Genomic DNA, 22,818 nt, shown 5'->3' on the forward strand with positions numbered 1-22,818 from the left:
ATGGTACTCCAGCTTAATGCCACTTCCCTACCAATGTTATTACCCCCTGGGCTCTGTACCTTAGTTCCACCCCATCTCCCTTTAAACAAAATCTAGTGGGGAGTGATGATATCCACATTTTTGTATGTCGCCAATTACCTGTACAATGACTAGATTCAAATGTCCTTATCCCAGATTTCGATCTTAAAAAATTACTAAAGCTCATGTTACAAGCCGCCTCCATCTGATGATGGTTGGCACTCACTGTCTAATAATCAATGCTGCCAAGACAGAACATCTCTTCCGATCTTGCAATACACACAAACTCCATTCCATGCCCATTACCTTTGCCTCCTTACATCAATTCAGGTCTTCAAACCCTTGTGAACAGTGTCACTAAATCATTTTCAGTAAATAGATGACAACTTACAAATTCCAGTGGGCGACAGTTTAATTCTATCAGTATTGACTACAGAAAAACTGTTTTACCAGCAGCCCAATTTGATTTCTTGCCTGCAATTAATCCAAAACTCAACAGCTCACTTGCTTCATGGTGTAAAGACTTCCTAATCGATTCCACCTACCCTTAGACAACTGCATTGGCTGCTTGTCCATAAAAACACTTTTTAAGACACTAATTATAATCCATAACCTACTCTATGCCAGTAGACCAGAATCTTTTGGCCACAAAATGTGTCTGCCATAAACTTTCAGATCCCACCCATCAGAAATTAAATGCTTCCTTTTAGTCCCTGAGCCTGTACGTCAAGTATTGAGGATGGTGCCATCTCCACAGCAGCAGCTAGACTCTGGAACATCATTTCCTTTTCTCCTTGCAATCTACCCTCCATTTCTCTTTTTAGAGGAGTTATAAAATCCTATTTAATCAGTGCATACAATAAAGTATTCTCATGGTTATAATGAAACTTCTATGCTGTGCAGTCACAGAGGATTAGGATGGAAAATAATATTTAAGTGTCAAAATTCAGAAGAAAAGGTTTTTTCCCTGTTCCTACACAAAATAGCGCTAAATGCATTGCTTATTTCGTCTTATTAGCGTTATGAACCATCTTAAACCCGACCTTTTTTGGTGCGTTTCATTTTCTATGTTTTGTCCAGGCCTCCTATTTTTATTTCATGGTTGTTTATAAAAATTAATATACTGCCATCTCTAAAGGCTTTTGATTTAGAACCTATTCTTTTATCCTACAAATAAGGCACATTCACCAGGAAATGACAGTACTACGGTTAAGACTATCCTTTCTGACTTGATCTCCAGATAGTAGTAAAGAATAGTGTGGATTCTTTATTCACAATTATAGCAAGTACATGGAAATTTAGCAGCATGTTCAGGGCACATTTTCAGTACATTACTGATTGCTTACCTAGTTCACAGACAACAGCAATACATGCTCGAACCATGCGGTCACCCTCCTGCAGGCCATCATTTCCTACTGCAATTAAGGAATTGGCAATAGAGCTAGGGAATAGAGATGGATTCACAGAAATAATCTGGAAAACACACAATTAGTTAAGAAATGGTATTTTGCTCATGTATGATTAACCCTCTATACTAAAACTTTAAAGTTTGTCATAGTACTACACCCACACCTGCAAAGCTTGACAGAAAACAAGTTAACTAGATGTTACGTTTGGAATAAATAATGGCCAATAAGTTAGTACTTTACAAAACAATAGATATTAGTGTGTGTTTAAACAAGTATTTTTATGTTTTTGAAGTGAAACCATATTTGCTTTCTCTATACTACTAAAAGGCAAATCATTTCCATTTACTGTCAAGATACAACAAATGTATTTATTTATTATAAGTTTTGTATAGCGAAAGCTGGACCCGAGGGTATCAGAGCGCTTCACAACAGGTACAACAATGTGCCTTATCGGCGATGGAAGATTGATAACTGGACAACCTCAAGGGGATTGCAAATAATAAAATCATACAGATCATAGTGACTACAAGGGTGAGGGGTACTATGAGCATCCCCTTACAGTTCAGGTGGCTTCCAGGAAGAGGGCTTTGAGTAAAGTCTTGAATTTTGGGAAGTGGGAGGTCATTCTGATGTGGGGAGGGATGGCGTTCCATATCCTGGGTGCATTGCCTGCAAAGGATTTACTTAAAGTTTTGCGTGTCCACGATTTCAACGGAATGAGAAGAAGCGTGTTGGAGCTTCTGAGGGTCCTGGACTGGCCAGCCCTTTTGAGTTTCGCAGCCAGGTATTCTGGTTTGCCTGTGTGAAGGGCTTTGTGTGTAAGACATGCTGTTCGAAAGTTGGCTCGTTGTTCAATAGGGAGCCATTTCAGATGCTTGAGCGCGGGGGAAATGTGGTCGAATTTCTTGGTTCCTGTGACCATTCTAGCCGCGGCATTGAGGGTGGTTTTCAAGGGGCCTAGGTGTGATTTGGCTGAGCCGGTCAGGGCTGCGATTCCATAGTCAATTCTGGAGAGCACCAGTGCTTGAGTGGCCTGTTGAAGGTCCTTGGGAGGCAGGAATGGTTTTATTTTGTAGAGAAGTTTCAGATTGAGGAAAGCGCTTTTGGCGGAGTTCGCAATGTGTTTTTTCATGTTTAGTTTGGGGTCTAAGGTGATACCTAGGGATTTGACCGAATCTTTCGGCTTGAGGGTGCCGTTGAGGGCGTCGATGGCTCTGAGCCATTCTTCAATTTGGGGGTTTTCCTCTCTGTTGGAGATGAGTAGAACTTCAGTTTTTTCTTGATTAAGCTTTAAGTGGTTTTGTGAGAGCCATTGTTGAACGTCTTTGAGCGTGTCGTTGAGTTTGAGAATGTCGTCCATACAGGTAGTTTCCAGATAGAGCTGTGTGTCATCAGCATAGAGGTGGAAGGGGATGTTGGAATTCCTGAGTATTGTGGTGAGGGGTTCCATGTAGATATTGAAGAGTTGGGGGGAGAGTACTGACCCTTGTGGGACTCCTCTACTGACGGGTAGGGTGTCGGATTCAAAGTTTTTGATTTTTACTCTTTGCGAGCGATTGTGTAGAAAGGAGGAGAACCAGTTCAGTACCGTCAATTCCAAGCCTGCTCTTTCTTGAAGGGCTTTTAGGAGCAGTGTGTGATCAACAGTATCAAATGCGGCCGAAAGGTCAAGGAGAATGAGAAGGCAGCATTGGTCAGAGTCAAGTGATTTGTGTAGATCGTCTATGACGTTTAGGATGGCAGTTTCAGTGCTGCATCCTTTTCTGAAACCCTATTGGTGGGGGTCAAGGAGCTTGATGTTCTCTAAGTGTTGGGTTAGCTGTGGGAGAACACATTTTTCAGTGTTTTGGATAACAGAGGAAGGTTTGAAACAGGTCTAAAGTTGTTCATATCTTCTGTGCCCAACCCTGGTTTTTTTTAGTAGCGGCGTGACTTGGCCGACCTTGAGGCAGTCTGGGATAATTCCCGAGCTCAGCGAGCTGTTGATGATTTTCAACCAAATTGAGGCTAGGGTGTGTTTCAGGACTTTGGCCAGGTTTATAGGAAGCTGATCCTGGGAGTGGGATGACGGTTTGGCGTTGGAGATCAGGGTCACGATCTCTGTTTCCTGAATCGGCGTGAAGACGGACCATTGAGTGGGTGGGATCAATAGGGTGCGGTCAGTCAGTACTGGGGTCTTGGTTTCCCTGGGAAAAGAGGGGTTTGTGCTGAGAGAGAGGTCAATCTTGATTTTTTCGTTAAAAAAGTTGGCGAAGTTGTCGCATTGTTTTTTGGAGGACACTGAAACGGATGTGATAGGTTTGAATGTTTGACTTCTGATGATGTTGAAGAGCTCTTTGGGGCGGTTTTTTGCGTTATCTAGAGCGGAGCAGAAGAAGGAAGATTTTTTGTCCTGGATGAGTTTGTTGTAGTTTCTGCGTGCCGTCTTGAGTTGTTCGCGGTGAAGGGAGGATGGATTGGTCCTCCAGATTCTTTCAAGGTATCTGAGAAGTCTTCTTTCGTCATTGATGTCCGTGGTGAACTACGATCTCGATGGAATGTTTCTGGGTTTTTTTAGTTTCAAGGGCGCCAGGCGGTCAAGGGTGGTCGTCATGTTGGAGTGGTAGAGAGAGGTGAGGTCAGTGGTTGAGAGGTTCTCCGTTGAGTTCGGAAGGAGAGTGCTTAGTTCATCTTCTAGGATGATCTGTGGGGCTTGGGCAATATTCCTTATCCATTTGGGGGGAGCTTGTTTTATGTGTCGAGTTGGCGCTGGTTGGTTGATGCGGAAAAGAATTAAGTGGTGGTCTGACCAGTCTACTGGAATGATGTAGTCGATGGTGATTGTCCGCAATGATTGCGTCAAGTATCGCTCCTCTGTAGTGTGTTTCTTCAGAGCAGTGTTGTGTCAGATCGTTTTCTAGCAGAAGGTTGTTGAGGGATTGTATGAGCGGGTTATTTGTATCGTTCCATCTAATGTTGAGATCGCCCAGGATTATGTTATTGGCGTTGTTGAGCGCGCATTGGGTGATTAGGTCAGATAGTTGCGTTCTGAATTCCTTTGAATTGCCTGGTGGGTGATAGAGGAGATGGCAAAGTGTTGAGCTCTTTGCGCAAGATTTGATGTTGATCGAGAGGAATTCGAAGGAGCTGTACAGGTAAGGTGCGCTTTCCGTGATGGCGAGGTTAGTCTTGTGAATGATAGCTACACCTCCACCTCACTGCTTATGGCGGTCTTTGTGAGTGATTGAAAATCCTGGTGGTACAAGCATGTCCATGATGGGGGCTGACAGGGAGTTGAGCCAGGTTTCTGTGATGAAGGCTACATCAATATCATGTGAGAGGATAGCTTCTGCTAATTCTGTTGCGTGTTTGGAGGCGGATCTGCTGTTGATGAGCATGCATCTGATGCGGGGTTGTTCAACGGACAGCGCCTTGTTGGGTTGGGCTCTAGTAAGAGAGGTTAGGTGTGTGTGGGGTCTGGGGAGTCTAAAGGGGGGATGTTCCCTGCCCACTCCTGTAATAACTTGGATAGAGGACTTGGGTGAGGAGAACAGCCTGGGGACCAGTGTAAGGGTGGGAGGGGTCCCTCTCTGTGGATGCTGAGAGGTGCTCAGGTTAGGGGTCGCGAGGTGGGCGTAGGAAGAGGCGAGCGTGGTCACTTCCTGAGGGGAGAGGGAGGGTTTCGCTCTACTCGGTCTGTCTGTTCGCTTCTCTGCCTCTGGTATAGTGACGTGTGGGAGCGATCTGGTGGAGGCGAGGGTCGGAATGGGAGGAGGTGATTTGGGCAGACTGGGAAGGGCGAGGGTATGGGGGTGTGCGGGCTGTTGGGTGGGCACTTCGATTTTGGCAAGGTAAGAAAGGGTATCGTTCATGTCTCGGATCAGCTTTTCGAGCTGAGCTTCCAGAAGGGTGAGATGTTGCGATATATTGTTTGTGTGAGTAGAAGGGGGAAGGAGGATGGTGTTCTGTGTTGGGGCGTGAGTGCGCATGGGGCGGTGTTACTGTTAAGGAACGGAGGGCGTGGGAGAATAGGTGTCGACTCATCATGAGGGATCTGTGAGGGTGAGTCCCATGAGAAGATAATTTTAGGGGGGGTAGAGGTGGGAGGAGGCGCTCTTTCTAGTTGGGAGGAAGGTTGCAATGTGGGTGGTTGGGTGCGCGGGCCAGGGAGCCATTGGGGATGGGAATGAGAGTGGGGCTCTTCTCTAGTGATCTGAATGTCATTGTTGGTGGAGTGTGGTGAAGCGGTAGTGGGAGGACTCTCTAGTTGTGAGTGAGAATAGGGCTCTATTCTAGAGTGAAGATTATGATTGGTGGGGGGGAGGTAGTGGACGGTGGTAGGGGTTAGCTCGAGAAGGGTGGTAAGTTGCGCTGTCGGAGAATATGTGGGCGGGTTTTGGGGCTGTTGTTGGAGGAGAGGGGGGTGGGGCTCTATTGTAATGTGTTGAGTCTGAGTGGAGGGTGGGTAGAGTAGAGCGGCGGTTGGCAATTTCATGGCGGTGGACGGTTGGTGCAGGTTGGCATTCGTAGGCGGGTGGGTGGTATGGAGGGGGTGCTCGAACTAGGTCCTGTGGCTTGTTAGGGGTTGGAGTTTAGCCAGATAAGTATTCCGAGCTTGAGGCAGGGTAAGAGCAGAGGTCTTCTTTAACGTGAGGAAAAGGGAGTCAAAGAACTCGAGGTTCTCATTTTTTGCCTGAATCAGGATGGTGCCATTATCGAAAATGGTTGTGGAAATGGAGCCGGTCATGGACTGGTGTTTTTGCAGGGAGATGGTAAGTTTGCGACTGAGTGCTGTGATGGTGGTTTTGGCGACTAGGAGGTGGGCATTAAGGCTGTTGATCCAATGATCCGGTCTGACCGTGTAAAAGATGAAATCCATTTTTAGCTGACCTCTAGATGAGCAGTGGTACATGTCTACGATAAGTGTTTCTGGGAATTGTCTGATGATTTTCAGTTTTAGGAGGTTTTTTTCTTTGGTCGAAAGTCTATGGGGGCAGGAAATGGCGAAAGCGTTTTGCCCGTGGGGAGTTAGGTAAATTCCTCAAGTATAGCATACAAAACATCAATTTATTTGTATTTGTCCAATTTTTTAACATAAATGAGGGTACGTGGGTCACAAAGGGGGACGCTGTGTACAGCAAAACAAAGTATACAAAAACTGGCTAAACCGTTCCTAGGTTGCTTGTGTTCCGGTTCAGGGAGGACCTAGCTTGGCAGGTCGGGTGGACTGCTCCAATTGGAACAGTATCAAGACTGGCTTGTATATAGTGGAGCCCAAATTGCATTGAATTTTTCATTTAAAATAACCACGCACATTTAACATTGCTGGCATAGACAATATGAACATGTTTGATTCCCAATCAGATCATTTATTTTGATAGGAAATAAAAGGCATTGTTAGCCAATAGGCTGCATTGAAAACAAAACAAAAAACAAAGGGGGGGAGTGAAGAGGGATGAGGGTAGAATCGTCCTCCTCTTATTACTATTAGTAAACAAATTTTCTGAAAGATTATAGTTGTAATGGTGATGTGGAAAAAGTGTTTAGCCCCTTGCAGTTTATCAGTGAAAGGGGAAAAAACTCAGTGTTTTTAAATACCCCTCACACACTGAAAATTAATTCAGTGTCATGCTTCATCATTGGGGTCTTCCCATCCCTCTACGACGCGGGCCGTGCTACGACCTTCGTAGACGCGGGAGCATTTAATTTTTGGAATTGGTTATGTGTTAGTGCATGAAGTGGTAGGGTCGGGAAAGTAGTGGTGCAAAAAAATGATTTAAAAGTTGCCTGGCTAGAGGAACGAAAATAACTATTGTCTTCCCTAGCTGGCAACACTAAAAATGAGAAGACGCAGAGGGACTACTATAATGAGTGGCCCTCTACTGGGTCAACATGTTTCGAAAGCCATCCCCCTGGCTTAATTCTTCAGGACCGTGCGGGATCCCTACTCTATATATAAAACCATGTACATGTGCCTTTCAATGTTCAGTACACGTATTGCATGCTTAAGCTTTGCATGCAAAAAACATACCTAATTGGTATTTTGTCAATGATCTGTAAAGGAAAAAATTGAAAAATAGTAATGAAAACAGTAAAAACGCTGTACTGGAAACACACATCATGTAGACCACGCGATTATGTGGTAAATATCACGTTGATCTATATTCCTGAAATTCTATTGGCACCATACTTGTTCTCTATAGTCGGTGCTGTGCTGCCCAAAGCTGCATTTATCAAGGGTTACTCACAAGGTATAACAACTTATCATGATTCTTAGAAACAGTTAAAAACACACTTAATCTCATCCACACACACACATTATTTGCTACATCAGCCCGTGATTGGGTCTACAGCATTGCTCAGAAGTTACAAAATACAACATTCACGCTAGTTCTCACCGCGATGATATCTTATACATGGATCAATTCAATGGAGTTATTGCCTAATGAGCTGTCACAGAAAGGGAGTAGTCAGACACTGCAGGAAAAATAGGGGAAATAAGAGTTTTGCATTCGCGATTAGGTTCGGGGCAGGTGTTTTTAAGACTTCGCCATCGTCTTACTTACATTGTCAGGGCTGCACACTCTCCCGGGTATTACCTTCTCGTGGCTCTTAAAAACGGTTTCTGCGCGTTCGGAGCCTGTATTGAACTTCCCAGCTGTGTGGAAAGGCACTAAACATGTGAGAGTGATAAAACACAAGAGCGTGACTATTCACAAAATGGCCGCTATTAATGTGCCGTTTGCTGGTGTGAAGACCACACTTCCTGTCCATGTTCCAGCGTTTTGTCTTTCTTCTAGCGTGGTACTGGTTGTACATAGAGGACGGTAGTCGATAACTGACTTTTATGATTTGTAAAAGGTGAAATATAATCGGACTACAGGTGCCCTCCCCTTCCGTGACAGCTCATGAGTCAATAACGCCATTGGATTGATGTATGTATAAGATATTATCGCAGAGAAGACTAGCGTGAATGTTGTATTTTGTAACTTCTGAGCAATGCCATAGACCCAATCACAGGGGGGGGGGGAGAGAGAGGAGAGGGAAAGAGGAGAGAGAGAGAGAGAGGAGAGAGAGGGAGAGAGGAGAGAGAGGAGAGAGAAAGAGGAGAAAGAGGAGAGAGAGGAGAGAGAGGAGAGAGAGGGGAGAGAGAGAGAGAGAGGAGAGGAGAGAGAGGAGAGAGAGGAGAGAGAGGAGAGAGAGGAGAGAGAGGAGAGAGGGAAAGAGGAGAGAGAGGGGAGAGAGAGAGGAGAGGAGAGAGAGAGGAGAGGAGAGAGAGAGGAGAGGAGAGGAGAGGAGAGAGAGAGGAGAGGAGAGAGAGAGGAGAGGAGAGAGAGAGGAGAGGAGAGAGGAGAGAGGAGAGAGAGAGAGAGAGAGAGAGGAGAGAGGAGAGAGGAGAGAGAGAGAGAGAGAGAGAGAGAGAGAGAGAGAGAGAGAGAGAGAGAGAGAGAGAGAGAGAGAGAGAGAGAGAGAGAGAGAGAGAGAGAGAGAGAGAGAGAGAGAGAGAGAGAGAGAGAGAGAGAGAGAGAGAGAGAGAGAGAAGAGAGAGAGAGAGAGAGAGAGAGAGAGAGAGAGAGAGAGAGAGAGAGAATATATATATGTTATACCTTGTGTTGTGAGTAACCCTTGCTAAATGCAGCATTGGGCAGCACAGCACCGACTATAGAGAACGAGGTATGGTGCCAATAGATTTTCGTGAACAATATATCACGGTGATATTTACCACATACTTGCGTGGTCCACATGATGGTGATGTGTGTTTCCAGTACAGCGTTTTTTTCTGTTTTCATTTAAAATTTTCTGTTTTTTCCTTTAAAGATCATTGACAAAATACCAATTAGGTATTTTTTTTGCATGCAAATTTTAAGCATGCAGTATGTGTACTGAACAGTGAAAGGCACATGTACATGGTTTAATATATAGAGATGGGGTCCCGCACTGTCCTGAAGAAGTAAGCCAGGGGGAAGGCTTTTGAAACAGGTTGACCCAGTAGAGGGCCACTCATTATAGTAGTCCCTCTACGTCTCCCCATTTTTTAGTGTTGCCAGCTAGGGAAGACAAAGTTATTTTTGTTCCACTAGCCAAGCAACTTTTAAATCATTTTTTTGCACCACTACTTTCCCAAACCTATCACTTCATGCACTACACATAACCCATTTCACAAATTAAGTGCTCCAGCGATTACGTAGGTCATAACACACCCTGCCCCGTAGAGGGACGGGAAGACCCCAATGATGAAGCATGACACTGAATTAATTTTCAGTGTGTGAGGGATATTTATAAACACTGAGTTTTTTCCCCTTTCACTGATAAACTGCAGGGGGCTAAACACTCTTTCCACGTCACCATTATAACTATAATTTTTCAGATAATGAAATAATGTTTTATAATGTAGTGGTAGGATCTTTTGTTGCATTGAAAACAAAACAGAGAAAACTGGCACAGTGCCCTTAAGACCTCCTCCATACCATCATGCCCCACAGGCGACAGTTAGGTCAGGTCTTTTTTCACGGAACAAGAAAACATTTGAAGATAAAAACCATATCACAGGAGCTTTATTAGGTATTTGTCCAGGGAACGGGGAGGGTTGCTTATGACTTTGACGAGTATTCCCTGAAGAGAACTTGGAATACGGGTACCTTATCCCTCTCCTCCAGGGGATACTCATCAATAGTCATAAGCACTGAACAGACGAGCAAGCCCATCCCTCACGCCTTCAGACTAATACAAGACAGCTACGAGGGGCTAAGAATCCATTGTTCCAACTGACTGCTTAATGAAGCCTGCCCCACTTGGGCATCTGCCAGAGTGTCTGAGTCCAAATAGTAATGGCGAGTTAAGGTGTGCACCGATCGCCATGAGGCAACTGTAAGAAAGGGCCCTCTTTTTGCATGGTTGCCCCCACTTTTTGCTTAACTGTTGATGTACTTTGACTGAGTGTGCCTTGGGTTCCTGCCAAACAGGTACCCAGGGCCTATGTTCTTTCCCTAAAATTGCATTTAAACAAAACCCAATTGGTGCTCCTTGGCCACATTTTAGTCCCTTGTAAATGGTACCATAGGTACCAGGGGGACTGTGGCCAGGGAAGACCTTTAAGGGCGGCAGCACTAACTTATTGTACCACCCTTAGAGGTCTTGTACCTTTACATACATACACTGCCATTGCAGGCTGTGTGTTTTGGTGCAGAGCAAAGTGAAGAGTCGACATGCCATGCCTACACCCACTGCTCTGGCATAGGTCAGACACCCCTCTAGCTGGGTGCATTATACCACTGGTGAGGGTACAGGTACATGATCCCTGTACCCCTACAGTGTCTAAACCAATTCGTAGACATTGTAAATGCAGTACGGCCATTAAGAGTATATGGTGCTGGGAGGTGTTATTAAGAACTCCACAGCACCATGATGGCTTTACTGAAAACTGGGAAGTTTGGTATCAAACGTCTAAGGACATTAAACCCACACTGATATCCGTGACGGATTTAATGAAAAATGCACTCAGAGGGCATCTAAGAGATGCCCACTGAAAAAGGACCCAACACTACTATCCAGGCTGAGTGGCTGCTCGCAAGCTGCCACCACCAGACATATTTCTGGACTCCTGGGTCGAGGGCCTGCTGAACTCGGGGTCTGAAACAATGCACATCCTGGGATAAGGTGCCAAGCATCGTCCCTCAGGATGGGCAGGGTCCACGTGGGGGAAGCTGTGGAGGCAACTGGCCCCCACAGGTTCTGACCACTACTTTGGGTGTAAGAATCAGCGGGAAAACCAAGTGAGGAAGGGAGGTGTGTCCACCTTTGCCAAATCCATCCCACAGGTGGGGGAGGAGAGGCACAACTTTTTAGTCCCCCGCCATCTTGGGGGGGACCCAGCCATCCACTGGAGGGTGGCATAATAGGGGGTGGACCCGCCCCAAGGTAGGGAACCATTGGTCCCAACCTTTACTTACCTGTAAAGCCCCTAAATGTAGTAATTAGGGGCAATCCTGAACCTTACCTCCTCTCAGACAAGAATCAAGAAGACGACGAGAAGAAGAAGGACCAAAGAAGCCGTGATGAAATTAAGACGAAGAGGACACCCACTGACTTGGCCCCGGCCCCAGCCCTACCGGCCTGTCCCCACCTCGAACCTGCTCCACTGAAATCCCGGCGTGTCCTGCAGCCAGCAGCCTCAAGAACCTGTAGGACCTGGCTTGCCTTCCAAGCCATAGACTTTGTCTCCTGTGAGCATCGGATTTGCTCACCCACAAAGAGACCCCAGCCAAAACTGCGAGTCTTCACCACCCTGCACCCGACGCCCACAGCCCGAGTCCGAGTGGCCAAACACCACAAGGAGGTCTCCCCGGTGATCCTGACCGGAGATCTGGTGATCTCTGACCTGCCTCGGCTCTCCAAACGACGCCTGCAGTCTCTTTCTGGAGGACCCCCATGACTACAGCTGATAGGAAACCCTGCCTGCACCAGACGTCCCACAACTCTGGGTGGCCCAACCAACAGTGTCCCAGCATCCCAAATTACCTCTCCAACCGGTAGTCGCCTCCAGATCTTCGTCCCCGAGCTTGCAGCCTTTGCTGCAAACAGGGAATCCTCATTGAAATCAAAGGGGCACCCGATGCCAAAACAGCACCGTTCACCCAGCCACCCCTGTGCCGCCGCTAGTGTTCTTTGGGAGCGAACTCGGATCCCCCTTTTCACTGAGCCCAACACCAGAAGCTTTGCTCCCACAACCTTGTGGCCTGCTTGTGAGCAACCAGCAACGTAGGCCCCTTAACCACACTGGATAACACTGGGCCTCAGCACTCTGCACCCGGCCGCCCTAGTCAGGGCTGGCTTGAGGGCACTGACCTGGAGGGGGCGCCACTAACCTCAACTGGGGGCACCGTGTTCAGCAAAATCTTACCACTTAAAAACAGCTGATGCAGAACTCTTGTGCATCCAGATTTCAGGCAGCAATTAAAATGTCGAGATAACTCTTAATTAATGTTCCTGCTAGAGAGAGAGAGAGACTGGAGTATTTTCAAGTGACAATTAAGACTCGTCATAAAATAGCGCAGAGGGTTAATATGCCTTTTGCAAAGAACAGATTTGTATTTAAAGTGGATAGCTGAGTAGATTTGTAAAGCCAACCTTTACCAGTGCTTTAAAAAAATATATATGTATGCGAGAAAGGGGCTGTGAAGAGATGAGGGGCCCTTTTGCTGGGTGGCAGTGAGGAAATCTGAGGAGGTCATGGGGTTGCTAAAAAAGATTGTTGCATCGAGCGCCACCAGCACTAAAGCCGGCCCTGGCCCTAGTGCTTCTGAGAGTGTTTCAAGAGTGCATCCTTGACCATTAGGGAACCCTGGTTCTAACCCCAGAATACCAACTCCCACAAACTTGTACTTACCTGCAAACCGAAAACTCAACTTCCTTTCATAGGATTGCATTGTCTGCTTTTCTTGAAAATTGTTTTAAGTGTGGAGTTGGTTTTGTATGAAGACTTGAAAAACTGCAAATATCTAAAAACTGCTTTACTTACCTTTTCTCTAGGAAATGTCCAAGTGTGATATCTAGGCATATCCCACTGAGAAGAAAAAGTAATCCATAAAGTAAACTGAAAAGTAATCCAAAGTAATCTAACAGTGATTCTCACTCTATTTAAAAGTATTTACATACCTGTAACAAAGTAATTTTCATTCAGTTTGCTTGTATTGTTCAACTTGCCTTGAAAAGTATCATTTACCCTTACCTGTGCCAGGTTTGCTTGGTTATAGAATTTTTTTTATAACTAAATAATATTATTTATACAAACAAATTAGTCTGAGTTCAGTCTTCGAGTGTGTGACATCATTTGCTGCCAAAGTGTGTACAACGAATGCTTAACACTACCCTCTGATAAAGCCTACACTACCATAAATAGAGAGTATGGTTCCATCTACTTTTACCTCTGCCTACCTTTGGGGTTCCTCTGGACTCTATACACACTATACCTCATATTGGGATAGTATATAGAGAGCCAGCTTCCAACAGCAACCTTACAACTCTCTACAATTAGTACATTTCTAAGGAGACCAGTAGTGGAAGCCTTACACCCCTTGTAGAATGAGCTTTAGGCCTACAAGAAAGACGTTTGTTGGCTAACTGGTAAGCGAGGGAGATGCAAGAAACTAGCCACCTTGAGATAGATTGCTTGGAAGAAACTAGGCCAGTGTGCATTGGACCATAGTTAAACAAAAGATCAGACTGTCGTATCTGTTTAGTTCTGTCAAGGTAAAACTTCTGAACCCTTTTAAGATCTACAGAGTGTAAGGCCAAGCAGGAGGCTGGCTCAGTATATGGTGTACATTTAAAGGAGGTATACACCTTGCACTAATCCAGGAAACACTTTTTGGTAATTTGAATGGTCTTGGATAACCTTAAAGCTGACACAGGGGTAGTTGTCAAGAGTAACGTTCAGGCTTATCTCGAAGGAGTGTAAAACAGCTTGCTTTCCTACATTTAATCAATAGTGTAGTGTGATCCGGTCCCGCTTCCACCCCCGCCAGGACTACAAAACCCTCGTGACTCACCGGTAACCAGGGGGCCACACACCAGCCCTCGCTGTCAAATCCCCGTGTCTCACAACGATATCAGAGCGGTACCGGTGACCCGAAGTATCCCGCCCCTCTTTCCCTTACAGGAACCAATCACCGGCCGCCGCCAGCAGGAAGCAGTTGAGGTCGACCCCGGAAGTCCCGCCCCTACAACAGCGACAGCACCAGTGAAAAGCACACCCCTCGACCAGGACGCCGTCGGAGCATCGTGGCAGGATTCTCAGGCAGACGGAGAGGACGGCGGAGAAGCGAAAACCGAAGAAGACGTATGGTCGGAAGATTGGTGGAGTCCCTGAGGAGGTGGCTGAAGAGCGGCCGTGGTCCACTGGAGGGCTACGGCGGACCGCGTGAGTTGAATATGCTACTTACCAGTATGCATCTGTTCTTGGCATGCAGGGCTGCTAACATTCATATCTTTTGCATATCTTTTGCATTAGATCGCCGCCTAGTGTTGGGTCCGGATGATCGCACATTGTTGTCCTGGAAGAGTCTTCGAAGTATCCTGAGATAGGTGGCTCCTCCCCTGGACTACAGTGCGCATGGGCATCGGCTCCATCCCCAGATTGTTTTTAGCCATTGTGGCAGAGATGGAGTGTAAAGTGTAAAGGATGTCCATGCTAATGATTGATTGCAAGAGTATGTCTGCAGCTGCGACAGGCACAGGGGAGGAGGGTGGGCGATATGAATGTTAGCAGCCCTACATGCCAAGAACAGATGCATACTGGTAAGTAGCATATTCAGTTCGAGGCATGTGGGCTGCTAAATTCATATCTGTTGCATAGAATATATAGCAGTTCCTCCATTAGCGGCGGTTGCCCGTGCCAGCTGCAGAAACTTGAAAAAGTGTTTTGAGAACAGCCTGTCCTACAGCTGCTTGCTGCTTGGAATGCACATCAACACAGTAGTGTTTTGTAAAGGTATGTGGTGTAACCCACGTGGCTGCCCTGCAAACGTCTTCTAAAGGAATGTTCCCCAGGAAAGCCATAGATGCCCCCAATTTGCGTGTGGAGTGCGCTCTTGGGGGTATTGTTAAGGTACGTTTAGCCTTTTGATAACAGATTTGGATGCACTTAACAATCCACCTGGCTATTCCTGCTTTGGAAATAGGGTTGCCTTTGTGCTGTGGCGAGAAGGCAACAAAAAGCTGTTTTGTTTTCCTAAAGTGTTGTGTCCTGTCAATATAGTACATCAACGCCCTCCTGACATCCAAAGTATGAAGCATTCTTTCCGCCACCGTTTGCGGGTTTTGGAAGAATGCAGGTAAGTCAATAGTTTGGTTGAGATGAAACTGTGACACCACCTTCGGAAGGAATTTGGGGTTAGTACGCAGTACCACCCTATTTGGATGAATTTGAATGAATGGCTCTTGGATTGTGAGCGCTTGCAGCTCACTAACACGCCTCAGTGACGTAATAGCTATTAGGAAAGCTACTTTCCACGTTAGGAACTGGAGTTCACACGAGTGTAGTGGCTGAAAAGGTGATCCCATTAGCCTGGTGAGGACCACATTGAGGTTCCACACCGGAGCTGGCGGTGTTCTTGGGGGAATGACTCGTTTCAGGCCTTCAAGAAAAGCTTTAATGGCAGGCACTCTGAAGACAGAGAGATGCTGCCTGTTCTGAAGATAAGCTGCTATGGCGGATAGATGTATCCGAATGGAAGTGTACGCTAGGTTGCACTTGTAAAGATGTAACAGATAGCAAATGATGTTAGGGATAGATGCATCTAGCGGGTTGATGTTATTGGCCGTACAGTAAATGACAAAACGCTTCCATTTTGCAGCATAGCATGCTCTGGTAGTTGGCTTTCTTGCCTCCTTGATGATGTCCATGCATTCTGGAGGTAGGTGAAGGTATCCAAACTCTAGGACTTCAGGAGCCAGATCGCCAGGTTGAGCTGTTGCGGATCTGGATGCTGAATGTCTCCATGGTTCTGCGTCAAAAGTCTGGGCGTGAGGCGGAGCCTTTGATGCGGCACCACTGAGAGTTCGAGAAACGTGGTGTACCATGCTTGGCGCGCCCACGTTGGAGCAACCAGGATGAGAGTCATTGAGTGCTGCCTTAGTTTTCTTGCCACCAGCGGTATCAGAGGGGCTGGCGGAAAAGCGTACGCAAATCTGCCTGACCAGTTCATCCATATCGCATTCCCCTGCGACTGTGGGTGAGGGAACCTGGCGGCAAAGTGTTGGCATTTTGCGTTTCCGTTTGTGGCAAACAGGTCTATCTCCGGATGACCCCACTGCTGGAAGTACGGTCGGAGAACAGATGGGTGTAACTCCCACTCGTGCATTTGATGGCTGTATCTGCTGAGCAGATCCGCCATCTGATTGTCCTTGCCCGGGAGGTGTTCTGCCATGAGGAAAATGTTCCTCTGAATGGCCCACTTCCACATGCTCTGAGCCAGATGAGACAGCTGTGGCGAGTGGGTGCCCCCCTGCTTTTGAATGTAGTACATCGCGGTCATGTTGTCCGTCCGGACTAACACTACCTTGTTGCACAGATGTACATTGAAGGACTTGAGCGCCATGAAGATTGCCATCAGTTCCAGATAGTTGATGTGCATCTTCTGTTGCTGCGTCGTCCATAGTCCCTGCACTGTGTAAGTGAGCAGGTGAGCTCCCCAACCCTGGAGAGATGCGTCCGTTGTCAGGATAATCTGTGGCACTGGCTCCTGGAACAGTCGGCCCTTGCAAAGGTTGTGTGGAGTCCACCAATGCAGAGAGTCGTATGCCCGACTGGTAACCAACACTAGGTCTGTCAATTGTCCCTGAGCCTGTGTCCACTGATTTGCTAAGCACTCCTGGAGCGGACGCATATGTAAACGTGCGTGAGGGACTATGAAGATGCAGGAGGCCATCATGCCAATCAACTGCATGAACACTCTCGCTGGAAGCGAGTGTTGTGGTCTGAACTTTTGGATGAGAGACTGCATGCTGTCTATCCTGACTTGGTTTGGCTGAGCCATGGCCGTCAGGGTATTGATCGTCGCACCTAGAAACTGCCGGACATGTGCCGGCTGAAGATGCGACTTTGGGTAGTTCAACGAGAAGCCCAGACCGTGAAGGAGGTGAATGGTAGTCGACATGTCTGCGGCGCACTGTTGTTCCGACTTGGCTTGAACGAGCCAGTCGTCTAGGTAGGGGTAGACATGGATGTTCTGCCTCCTGAGGTGCGCCGCCACTGTCGCCAGACACTTGGTAAACACTCTTGGGGCTGTGGTCACTCCGAAGGGTAGGACCTTGAACTGATAATGCTTGCCGTGGATAGTGAACCTGAGGTATTTCCTGTGTGACGGGTGTAGTGGGATGTGGAAATAAGCATCCTTGAGGTCTAAGGTTGCTAAGAAGTCCCCTTGGTTTAACAAGGGAAGAATCTGTTGCAGTGTAAGCATATGGAAATGTTCTGACAGTATATACAGGTTGAGGGGACGCAGATCCAGAATGGGTCTGAGAGATCCGTCCTTCTTTGGAATAAGGAATATACCCCTGTGCCCTCCTCCTCCACTGGCACGAGTTCGATTGCGCCTTTTTGCAGCATCACCACTACTTCCTGCTGCAATAAGTGCAAATGCTCTGCGGACATAGGCCGTTGCCTTGGTGGAATGTTGGGTGGAGTGGACTTTAACTCTAGACAATAACCGTACTGGACAAGTTGTCGTACCCACCTGTCTGTGGTGATGTTTGTCCAGACTGGCAGGAACTGCTGGAGTCTCCCCCCGACAGGTGTTAAATGTTCGGGGGGCAGTGACAGAGAGTCACTGTTTGTTTGGGGCAGAGGAACGGGAGTTGTTGTTTCCTCTGCCACGTCCTCTGGTGCGGTTTCCTCGATATCCCCCTTTATTCTGCTTGGGGTACGAGGACTGTGCTCCACCTCTGGAGAACTGTGACTGTTGACCCATCTGTCCTCTGGTGACTCCACGTGCACCTGAGCGACGAAAAGTGTTGCCCCGGAACTGTTGTGATTGTAGGGCCCCCATAGACTTAGCAGTTTCGTTATCTTTCTTAATCTTTTCGAGGGTGGTGTCAACATCAGGACCAAACAGTCTATCAGGATTGACGGGCTGGTTGAGTATGGTTGTTTGAATGTCCGGTTTAAACCCCGATATGCGGAGCCACGCCTGTCGTCTCAGCATGACGCTAGTGTTAATAGCCCTAGCTGCTGTGTCTGCGGCATCAAGTGCACACTTTATGGCTGCATTGGAGATTAGTTTGCCCTCCTCTATAAGCAGTTTGGTAACCCTCTTGATACTGCGGAGGCAGGTGTTCTAAAACGTGCTCTAGGGTGTCGTAATGCGCCCTATCATAACGTGCCAATAGTGCCTGTGTATTCGCAATACGCCAGAAATTGGCAGCCTGCGCAGCTACCCTTTTGCCCCCTGCCTCCAGCACTTTTGACTCCTTGTCCGGGGGAGGAGCTTCACCCGTCGTTTGGGAGTTCGCCCTTTTGCGGGCATTTGCGACCACAAGGGAGTCAAGCGGCAACTGTCCTCGAATGTATGCAGGGTCCGCAGGTGCTGGTCTGTACTTCTTCTCGATGCGTGGATTGACCACCCTCGCCCTGGTAGGTTCCTTAAAGATGTCCGCAGCATGCTTAAGGACCCCTTTGAGCATAGGCAGTGTCTTTACTGTCCTTTCAGAGACTGAAAAAGTGTCAAATAGAACGTCTTCCTCTACTGGGTCAGCATGCATGTCCACATCATGATTAGCAGCTGCCCGTTCAATGAGTGCATGAAAACCTGCAGAGTCTTCTGTTGGGGATGCACGTGCACTAAATGGCTGTGGGTCCTGCCCCACATTCTGTGTGCCTTGGTCACCTATGTCATCATATGAATCTGGCTGTGCATCGGGTTCATTGATGGGGAAAGTGTATTGGTCATCTTCTCCATATCCCTCACCCTCAGAGTGTTCTGGGGAAGGTGTTGGGCTCCTTCTAGGAGGAGGCTGTATAGGTTCCATCAGGGCTGAAGCGTCCTGAGCAAGCCTCTTCTTCTTCAGTGGGATAACATATGAGTCCACTGGTTGAGAAGTGATCTTTCTTTTGCAGAGGGTCAATTTGCCCGTGTCTGCGTCGATAACACGCTCAGAATCGTCTCCAGAGTCGAGTAGGCGACCTGAAACTGCTCCAGACGTTGACGATTCCGATGCCTTTGGCGCCGGTTTTGGCGTAAAGGCCTTCGGTGCCTCCTTTGGCGGCAGAAGGAAGAGAAGTTTACCAGCAGGCTTCGCCGGCATGTCCATCGGCTTCTGGGGCGACGGCGTCGGAGCCGACATAGCAGAGGCCTTCTCCCGAATTCTCTGTAGTGAAGAGGCGATGGGGGACGCGTCACTGACAGTGGCACTTGGCGCCGATGAGGAGGCCTTCGTCTTGCCTTCGGATCCGACGTCTTGTTGGCTCTTCTGAGTCTTAGACGTTGATGCTGCAGCCGTAGACACAGAGTCCTTGGACCGATGTGTTGAGCTTCCAGCTTTCGATCCGTGTGATTTTGCCGGCTCCGTCTCCACCACGCGTCCGACTAACGACGACCCAGCCGGAACCGGAGTCTTGTCGCTGGCTTTGGCGGGCTTTGACGGCGTCGCACTGGTCGACCCGTGCCGAACTCCCTTCTTATGGGAAACCTCCACTGCCGACGAGTTCGACACTTGCGAATCGACATTCTTCTTCGACTTCTGTGGACCGGAGGCCGACGGAGTCGATGAGGCAGCAGGTTTAGGTTTTTTTGTTGGAACGGCCGCCATCTTAGGGACGCCCGAATCCGTAAGTTTCGGTTTCGTTTTCGGGTCGGCCATTTTAGGTGTAGTCGATACCGTTGGTTTCGGTTTCGGTACGGGCTGCGCAGCAAGTATGTCCGTGGCCGGGCCTGAAGGCGGGGCCGTGGCTTGCGGTACGGGGTCTTGGGTAAGGCCGACTGGCGATCCCGTGACCTGAGCCTGATCCGCGTAACCTTCGGGGCATAGCTCATCCCCTGAGCTATCTTCCGCGGCCCCATAAACCTCTTCGACGTCCCCTACCTCGTCGACGTATTCAAGGCCTTGACCCACGACTCCGTCGTCGTCTTCCGGATCCGCCTCGATGTCCGTCGCGGGCGGTGAAATTTGAAGATGATGGCTCTGGCCCACCTCTTCTTGGTCGCCGAAGATGTTTTCTGGATCCGGGGCCGCTTGTCTGGCCTCAAGGCGCACCGCGCGCCGAAGCTTGAGTGTCTTCTTTGACCTGAATCTGGAGCAGGCCATGCAGTTGTCCTCGTTGTGGTCCGGTGAGAGGCATTTGTTACAAATCGGGTGCACATCGATATGTGGGTATTTCGACCCACAGACGGGACAGTATTTAAACGGGCTCCGCTCCATGCTGAAAAGTCGCGGTCGTGTTGCGATGAGAAGGCCTCGATGTCCGAAGAGTGATACGACTCCGGGGAATCCGACTCCAAGAGACGGAAGAACTCGAGACCGTGCGCAAACAATACCGACGCAATGAAAGAAAGCCTTTTGGCCGTAAAAAGTCTAGTTTTTCTCGGTTCCGACAGAGAGACGTCGAGACCGCATCCGAACCCAATGGCGGAAAAAAACAATCTGGGGATGGAGCCGATGCCCATGCGCACTGTAGTCCAGGGGAGGAGCCACCTATCTCAGGATACTTCGAGACAACAATGTGCGATCATCCGGACCCAACACTAGGCGGCGATCTAATGCAAAAGATATGAATTTAGCAGCCCACATGCCTCGAACACCTAGTACCCCTTTCTGTACCCCTTTCTGAGCACTCTAGGCGCTCAGTGTACATAGTGTAAAGTCTCTCTTCTTTAGGCACGGAGCACGGTAAAAAACCCTCTCACTGTATGTATTGTAAAGCACCCTCACGGCCTTGTCTCTCTCCCCTCACGCACCCTTTGGACACCCTTCCTATTCCCTTCCTCCTCCTTCGCCCTCTCTCCTCCCTTCTCCGCACTTCTCTTCGTTTCTCAGTCCCCCACAACTCCGGTGTTGGTGTCAGGAGACTCGCTGTCTCGCAGTACTGGTCTAACGGTCCCTTCTTTCTCTTATTGCCCTCCGAGGTACCTCCCCGACGACTTACCCGACCCGAAGGCCAACCAGACGGGATCCGGACAAAGAAAGAAGGACCGGACCGAGACCCTCCCGACGGAAGGACAAGACCCGACTCCCCTCCCCGGAGCCATACTTCCAGTTGTTATCGGACATTTTGTGTGCTTTAATAAACCAGCATAGCCCACTACATACGGCCTCCTTGCCTGCTATTTCAGCCCGCGACAACCGCCCCTTCACATGTAGATTAGATAAGAAAGAACACAGTGTTTATGAAAAATAAGGATATTTATTAACACAACACAACCACTATCACTTGGTATATATCCAACCTGGAGATAGCAATATTACATATGGGAAATGTAAGAGAAATCAGGTAAGTAGCAGAAATATACACAGGTCTCCAAGAGGAGACCAAATCATATACTAAGTGGAATACGAACTGCAAAGGAGAACGGGACTTGGCACAAAGGACTTAGAAAAGCTTGGTGAACCAGGAACCACACAAGAAAGGTACCCAGGAACCCCAAAGGAGACTGTGTGCAGAGTGGAAACACAGCTGTGTGTTCAATGAAATCAATGGAGAAGTTGCGGTTGCAGTTTTAAGAGAAAAAGAACCAATTCCATAAGACCCCAAAGAAACTCTTCGGAGGATGGAAGGTTGGAGAGCCACCCCATCATTGGATGCCCTAGGAAGCAGGTTACCTGTACCAGCGAAGCAGGGTGCATAGGGGTGAAGTGACATTGGAACCAATCATAGAAGACAATGGGCAACTCAGGAAGAAAGGTCTTTGGAGAAATCTGTGAAGATGTCCGGTGGAATCCAAGGGTGGATCTTGAATAGGAGAAACTGCAAGCAGAGGGGACAGAGTCTATGCCACTCGGTAACAACCAGGAGGCATGGAAGCAAAATGCCTACCTTTTTGGAAAGTTCAGAAGAGTTCACGAGGACTTTTGACACTGCAGCTGTGGGGACCCGGAGATGCTGTGGAAGACCCGGAGCAACACGTGCTGTCCAACATTAGATTTCGGTGTTGAGGTGGTCAGTGTCCGTCGGGAGCCCCAAATTGCCTTGGTAGCCGCATCTGGAGTGGAAAGATGTAATCATTGGGTCCAACAAGGTACAAGTGACTCACCACATAAAGGAGATTCAGAGCAGGCCTCGAGCAAGCAGGTTAGCCAACCACAGCCGAAAAGGACCGTCGAGAGGACCCACAGAATGAAGGCACAGGAATCGCAAGTGGACCTCAGGCAGCTCAACAAAAATGGAGGCCCATGATGCAAGGGATAAAAGGAACACGCTGTTTTCTGGGAGATGAGATGCTGAGCTTCTTGTAGCCCGAAGATCTCTGGAGTGCAGAGGCAACAAGCCTTGGCAACGACAAGTTGATGTGGTGCACAGGGGTTCGGTCCAAGCGGCTCGAAAAAGGGATACTGTCCTCCAAATTGCAGTAAGACAGGTCAGGCCTCGGGGGAGCACAGAACCACCACCTATGTTGCTGAGCTTCAGGAGGTCCGTAGGACGACAGGAGCAGCAGACTGGTCAGCTTCGATGTGGTGCCTGCAGATGCAGGGGAGTGACTGCTTCACTACAAGGGGTATTTCTTTGGATGTCGTTGATGCCCACAGCTCCCTGACTATCCTGAGCGAAGCACAGACACGTATGAGGCACAATACTTGGAGAACAGGGAGACCAGGAGCAGCCCCAGTTCCAGAAGTCTAGTGAAGTCCAAGTGTCCAGACGGTCAAAGTTTGTCTTGGTTTCAGAGATAAGTCTTGTTCCATGATGAATCCAAGAACCCAC

General features: G+C 48.1%; 1 protein-coding gene across 3 annotated transcripts in view; it reads right to left on the bottom strand.

The window, feature by feature from the left end:
* The window catches only part of RICTOR (RPTOR independent companion of MTOR complex 2), a 1,600,666-nt gene that overhangs the window by 1,364,828 nt on the left and 213,020 nt on the right, over positions 1 to 22,818 (bottom strand). For all 3 annotated transcript variants that reach the window (XM_078674985.1, XM_078674984.1, XM_078674983.1), the window contains exon 7: positions 1,365 to 1,491. In XM_078674985.1, the coding sequence (XP_078531111.1) occupies positions 1,365 to 1,491 (127 nt within the window). The remainder of the gene's footprint in view (positions 1 to 1,364; positions 1,492 to 22,818) is intronic.

The sequence above is a fragment of the Lissotriton helveticus genome, chromosome 2_1, assembly GCF_964261635.1.
Source record: "Lissotriton helveticus chromosome 2_1, aLisHel1.1, whole genome shotgun sequence".
Classification (NCBI taxonomy): Eukaryota; Metazoa; Chordata; class Amphibia; order Caudata; family Salamandridae; genus Lissotriton; species Lissotriton helveticus.